This window comes from Rhododendron vialii, chromosome 12a, assembly GCF_030253575.1.
Source record: "Rhododendron vialii isolate Sample 1 chromosome 12a, ASM3025357v1".
Classification (NCBI taxonomy): domain Eukaryota; kingdom Viridiplantae; phylum Streptophyta; class Magnoliopsida; order Ericales; family Ericaceae; genus Rhododendron; species Rhododendron vialii.
The window spans coordinates 9990831-9997199 of NC_080568.1; the positions used below are offsets into that span (position 1 = coordinate 9990831).

The 6369-nt window shown below is 36.4% G+C and overlaps 1 protein-coding gene across 2 annotated transcripts; it reads left to right on the forward strand.

The window, feature by feature from the left end:
* Positions 1–335: 335 nt before the first annotated feature.
* Positions 336–5941, forward strand: LOC131310574 (uncharacterized). Of its 2 annotated transcripts, XM_058337666.1 has the most exons (9): positions 336–701; positions 883–948; positions 1063–1168; positions 1829–1871; positions 2130–2202; positions 4615–4702; positions 5427–5483; positions 5570–5648; positions 5761–5941. In XM_058337666.1, the coding sequence occupies exons 1-9, from the start codon at positions 631–633 to the stop codon at positions 5772–5774; spliced, it is 597 nt and encodes a 198-aa protein (XP_058193649.1). In that variant the 5' UTR covers positions 336–630; the 3' UTR covers positions 5775–5941. The 2 variants fall into 2 exon arrangements, with proteins under 2 accessions (XP_058193649.1, XP_058193648.1); XM_058337665.1 differs by lacking the exon at positions 5761–5941 and having other exon boundaries at positions 5570–5750.
* The last annotated feature ends 428 nt before the right edge of the window (positions 5942–6369 follow it).

Here is a 6369-nt window from a genome sequence, read left to right on the forward strand (position 1 = left end):
AAGTAAAGATATCCGTGAAAGACTGAAAGTACATTTATGTCCAGGGAATAAAGGATAATTGGTGATAAAAGTTGAAAAATCAATTCATTTTCTAGATTAAAAAGAGGATTCCAGTGGTCCTAAAAAAAACTCCCTTATCTGATTTATCTCCCAAAGCTCTGATTTTGCGACTTGGTATTGAATTTTTTCATAAGGGGTATTTTAGTTATCTCAACAACATAGTTAACTGTGTGTGTGTTAAAAGGTTCACTCTACCTCTCCCTAGTCAGCAATTGCCTAGGTGAGTTTAGTAAGTGAAATTACCCTCTTGCCCTCCCTCAAAAAAAAAACAACAACATAGTTAACTCTGTTTATCCGACATTCCGACAACTCGGAAAGGGGTGAGAAGTGTAAATTAAGAAACTTTATACGAGGTTCCCATAGTTTTAGAAATCTCAAGGTAAATCAGGTAATTTACCCTTCTTCTCCAAACATTTTAAAACCTAACCCAAACAACCACCGTAGGCCAAATTTCTCTCTCTCTCTCTCTCTCTCTCTCTCTCCCTCTCTCTGAATCAGGGTCTAGGATTCTGATATATTGGAATTCTGTTTGGAAAACGCTGGTGTTCATTCAATCACAGGCAAAGAGAGATGGGAAAAGCAAAGAAAGCACCCAAATTCGCGGTTATGAAGAAGCTCGTCACCTCTAAAGCAATTAAACAGTAAGGTCATCTCTCTCTCTCTCTCTCTCTCTCTCTCTCTCTCTCTATATATATATATATATATGTGCGTGTGCGTGTGTGTGTGTGGATAGAAATTGTAGAGAGTGTGTGTGTAGGCACGCATGTATACATATATTGATTTGTGTATTGTTTTCAATTAACGCACTTTCTGTGTATTTAGGCTCAAAGAAGTGATTTTGAACCCTAAAAAGAAGGATTTGCACCAGGAAAATCTTCCTAGAAATGTGTAAGCGCCCTTCCTTTTTAATACAGTTTTTTTTTTTTTTTTGGCACATGTGTTGGAATGAAAAGATATTTTTACAGGTAAGTAATTCAACAACTATTGTTTTATATGGTGCAGGCCATATGTTTCATCTGCTCTCTTTTTCAAGCATAACACTGCACTGGGACCGCCCTATCGGGTTTTGGTTGACACTAACTTCATCAATTTTTCTATCCAGAATAAAGTGAGTTTTCGGATAGTGTCGTTCTGTGTGCATTCTTAATTTGACCATGTGGGCTTGATAATTCTTTCGGGTGCCGCATTTGATTAGTGGTGCAGTTATGGAAAACAATTGAATGTAATTACCCATTGTGTCTGCGCTCGGAGAAGAAAGTGTCTCATAATTTTGTTTTAAATGGACTTCTATCCATTGAAAAGAGGGTTTCAAATAAAAGATGAGATTATTCCCTATCTATCAGAAATAGAAACGACGATTTTTTCCACTTGAAGAAGCAAATGGTCTATAGTTAAAGGCTTGTTTATGCTGATATGTGTTAGTTTGATTCAATTTGAATGCAATTCATCTCCATCGTTGCTGAAGCAGATCAAACAGACACATAATCGCAGGATTCTGTATCACTTATTTTCCAGTTTTGTTAGCAACCCCGTGGATTTCTGCAAATTGTTGTTAATTTAAATTCGCATAAATTACCATCATATGCTGTATAAGACTATTCTTTTTTTTGAAAAAATCGTGGTAATAGTCTGGGTTCTATAGATGTTTACTTCAACTTTGTTTGTTTTAAATTAGACGGTCTTTTTGTTAAGTTTTTAACTTGTTAGCTTGACATGACTCTAATTTATTCATTATTTCGTATAATTTCTCATTATATTCTTGGTGTAGTTGGATTTGGAGAAAGGAATGATGGACTGCTTATATGCGAAATGTAAGTTTGTGCTTTCTTACTCTTGGTCACGAGTATGTCAAATTTTTTTCTGGCCAAGTCCTTGGGGTAGCCGTTAGCCTAACAGTATCATAGTTATAATTGAGGTCATTACATAGTGGTTTAGCTTCCAGGGTTCAACTGCCTAGTGGCGCTTGTGTGTCTTTTGCTGCTATGTGTTGTTTCTTGTCCTTAAGCAATTGAAGACTTGCATTTTCTTAAACTCTAAACTTGTCTCCTACTACCCTTTTGGTAACACAGGTACTCCTTGTATTACGGATTGTGTGATGGCAGAACTTGAGAAACTAGGTCAGAAGTATCGCGTTGCACTGAGGTATGTTCCCATGATTCTTTAGGATACTTATCTTGGCTCTAGTTGGGAAATTTGTTTTTGCTTGTTCTTCAATCAGGTACTTAGGATAGAAGCGAAACCATGTAAACCATCCAATACATGCATTTCTATGCTAATATGACTGCAATATTACCTTTAGGGAAAAATTCAGTTTGACCCCTTGTGGTTTGGCTCGTGTGCGGTTTCACCCCCTCACATATGATTATCGGCAGATAACCTGCCTGTGGTTGTTGGACGAATGTGCACAGTCAAATTTTCCATCCAAATTAACTGGAGGTGTAACTCACGCTGGTTTTGAGAAAGAACCCTTATCTATCTTTAGAATCACAAAAGTGCCATTCTTTTTCTTCCCAGTCTTCCACCTCCATCTCTTCTTCATCTTCCTACAACACACCTACACACACGCATATACAGATATGCAGACCTAACTCACCGATTTGTATCAAAATGTCCATATTATTAACATTTGAGTATAAATAATGAATTACAGGAAGAAAGAATTACATAGCTGCTGGTATTGCCAATCAGCGGGGAACTCCTCTTCTTCTAAAGGCTTATTGGGCAAAAATTATCGAACAAGAAATTGGATGTGCATCCCAGATTCAAGCTTAGGTTTGTTTCAGAATTGAAGTTTTTTATCAGAAGATAAGATCAAAAGGATACTCTGCACAGTTCGTGATCCTTTGGGTTTTCTCTAAATTCGATTCAATCCCCCACGCATACGACTCTCTCTCTCTCTCTCTCTCTCTCTCACTGCACATATACACAGTGCATGTATCTCTATCAAAATCTACCCCTGTTCTCTAGAGATCTTCCTTCAACTCACTCCCTTCTTGTTACTATACCCGATTTCAATACGTGCAAACTACAAAGTGAAATTTTTTGGACAATCCGAAGGTGAAAATAGACTGTAATTGGGTGGTTGCAGAGTGGGTCCCGTTAATGGCTTCAATTCAACTAGTGCTTTTGGTCAGAAATGCTTGAATTCAACAAGTGGGTTCTTTCCATGGCTGCAAATCCAATTGAACCATATACCAGTAAAAATTCCTAATTTATATGAACATAAAATGTAACTTTTGAACAAAATATATACTATATAGTTAATCAGAACTTCATGCGTACATAAACCTACACATACGTCAACTTTAGATCTCTCTCTCTCTCTAATATGACATAATTTATGCATGAACGTATACAGTATGGTGCTAATATATGTATATATACACGTATATGTCTGTGCAATGTGTGCATGTATGTAAAGATAGGTACGCTTGTCTGTGTGTGGTTATATATGTATGTGGATCTGTATAAGTGTGGGGGGAAGAAGAGAAGGGTATTTAAGTCATTTACATGTTCCGTTGACAGAAGTGAACTGTGCACATTACTCCAACAACCATAGGTGGGTTATGTGCTGATAATCATATGTGACCGCACATGAGCCAAACCACAAGGGGTCAAACTGAATTTTTCCTAGAACCTTTAAAATGAAGAAACACGCATTTACCGTGCTAGAATAAGTAGATTATACAATATTCCCCATGGTTTTACAATGCATTAGCATTGAAACTCTCAGGTTATGCGAAAGTAGGGTTCAAATTTATATACAGTTCGATTGTTTTAGTTTCTGCAGGTATTCAAATTTTTACAAGCATAATTTAATGTCCATTATTGAGTATATATGTTTCAGCCAGGGTGTTATGCTAGTATCATTTCAACTTTCCAGTGGCTTGTTTTACAATATTTTCACATAAGTGGTATCTTTATGATTTATGATTATATCGAGGAATTTATTGATGATAAGCCTTGAGGTTTTCTGCTATGTTGATCTTTGTGGGTAGCAGTGACCTAAAAGCACAGATACGGTCACAGACAGTGACAAAGACACGAGTCACGAAAATTCTTAATAAGGACACAAAAACGGCAGGGGCACAGCAAAAACTATGTACATATATGATAGGATTGATATTCAGTTATTCATATGAACATTCCATCTGGAAACAACCAAAACAAATAAGATCTTTATAATTCTTATAGTCTCCTTTTTAGATATTACAAGTCAAACATGGGTTTAATTAGGTCAAAATTAATTTATTCGCACTTGTTTTCTTATATTTTTGAAATATCGTAATCCATAAGTAATCTTTCAATCTTATGATTTATGAATCAATCTCTCTCATGTTTCCATCGGTTTTGAAGTTGAGGCACATGTGCCCCCAAAGCGTCCCCAGTGTGTCCCCTTCTTAAAAATAATCAAATTTATTGGACACGTGTCCCTAGTGTGTTGTGTGGCCCCCGAGTGTCTAACGATTATGGAAAGTAGTTGGAAGTATTGGTGCTTCATATGTAGCAAGCCTCATCTAATAAGCTCTAACTTTGTTACTGTCTTACCAACAGGATTGCAAAAGATCCTCGGTTTGACAGACTCCCCTGTACTCATAAAGGAACCTATGCTGATGACTGTATCGTTGATAGAGTTACCCAGGTATGATGGTCTGTGTCCTACATATACATCTGATAGGGTTTATTTCTGTTTCTAGCATATAAGTCAGATATGGTTTATTTATGTTTCTAGCATACCAGTCAGATGTGATTTGGATCCAAGTTCCATCTATCTGCTGTACCATGTTTTCATTTTTTACTAGTCTAAGAGATATAATGTGTGAGTTAGAAGGTAAAAAAACGAAAATAATGGGACAGAGTTTGATGGCTTACGAAGAAAACGATTAGGAGCAATTCATCTTTTTTACTAGAAAAAGGAAAAGGTGGAAGTTTTGAATTAGATTTCTTTGTGGTAATAAGGTTATTGTGTGGTAGTTATGTTGACCAAATCTGTCATTATGGTTGTTGCAAAATGGTTATGTAGCTTAGGACCTAAGGTGGGACTTATTAAAATGGACAGAGGGTGCTTCCACATTCCCCAATAAATATTTTTCTCAATTGCCAAATCAATGGAAGACTTTGTATTTTGTTGCAAAACACATCGTTTATTTGTGGGGTTCCTTGAACTTTTAGTTGATTCCCTGTCCCCTACGAATTGGAATAGTACATTTCTAAGCTTTATCATAAGCTTTAATATAAGTCGAAATACGTTTGCCATGGTCTTTGGCCTCCATGGGGAATGCTGTGGCTGTAACCAGGTTGCTTTGTTGCATCCCTCGCTATTCTTTTTGCTGACCAAATTGCGTGAAATGTTTGTTTGGAAACAGCATAAATGCTACATTGTTGCTACATGTGATCGAGATCTGAAGAGAAGGATCCGCAAGGTATAATAGTGATGTAATTCATTCCCATTTTGGTTAATCTAGTTGTGAGTTAATTGCGGTGCATAAATATGGTGCTTGATGAACAGGTCCCTGGTGTTCCGATTATGTACATCACTCAGCACAAGTATTCAATCGAGCGGCTGCCTGAAGCTACAATTGGAGGAGGTAGTTTGCAGCATTTTTAGTTTTTCTTTTACTTGCCATCTGTCCTCTCTTTTTATGCCCCTATGATCTTCCCCCTCATTTCGTTCTTGGCTGTTTATCTTCGTGGGTGCAGCTCCAAGAATCTGAAACACCTTCGGCGGTGGCTTCGCCCATAGTTTTGGGGGGATGATTAGCTTTTCAGATCGCCGGCAGAGTTCGATGGGTTTTTTGTAAAATTGTTTCTACTTTTCTTGTTTCCAAACTCCAGTCGTTTGTTGTGGACTTGTAGTACTAGTGATAGTATTATGCTCTTTTTTGGATGGTTCTAATTTAAAGAAACTGAAATTTTATCTTTTTCCAAAAAATATTTGTCTTTCTGTAAATTGGGTATTTTTTTTGACTCTTGGTTAAAATTAAGTTATGCTATTGACAGTCTACTGGTTTGCAATAAGACAAAAAGAAGAGAAAAAATTGACAATTTTCATTACACTTTAACGTCTAATAAAGTGTGTTTTTTTGTCCTTTTCCTATCTTACCATTGGGCTATTTATTAACATTTGCCATCAATATTTTACTTTTTTGGTCCCTAATGAATTTTTTATTACATTTTTTGAGACTTGTTGCAAAGATGAATGATTAACTATTGAAAAAAAATCAGAAAAAATCGCAGCAGTAACTATAAATCCTCACAATTTTTTCAAACCACATTTATCCATGCAAAAGTCCAACTTGGCTCGATAAA

Bases quoted from the DNA above. Each gene is read 5' to 3' on its own strand.
- LOC131310574 (XM_058337665.1), top strand. From the start codon at position 631: ATGGGAAAAGCAAAGAAAGCACCCAAATTCGCGGTTATGAAGAAGCTC. The intron at 1,169-1,828 runs GTGAGTTTTCGG...TTCTTGGTGTAG, and splicing joins ATTTTTCTATCCAGAATAAA to TTGGATTTGGAGAAAGGAAT. The intron at 4,703-5,426 runs GTATGATGGTCT...GTTTGGAAACAG, and splicing joins TCGTTGATAGAGTTACCCAG to CATAAATGCTACATTGTTGC.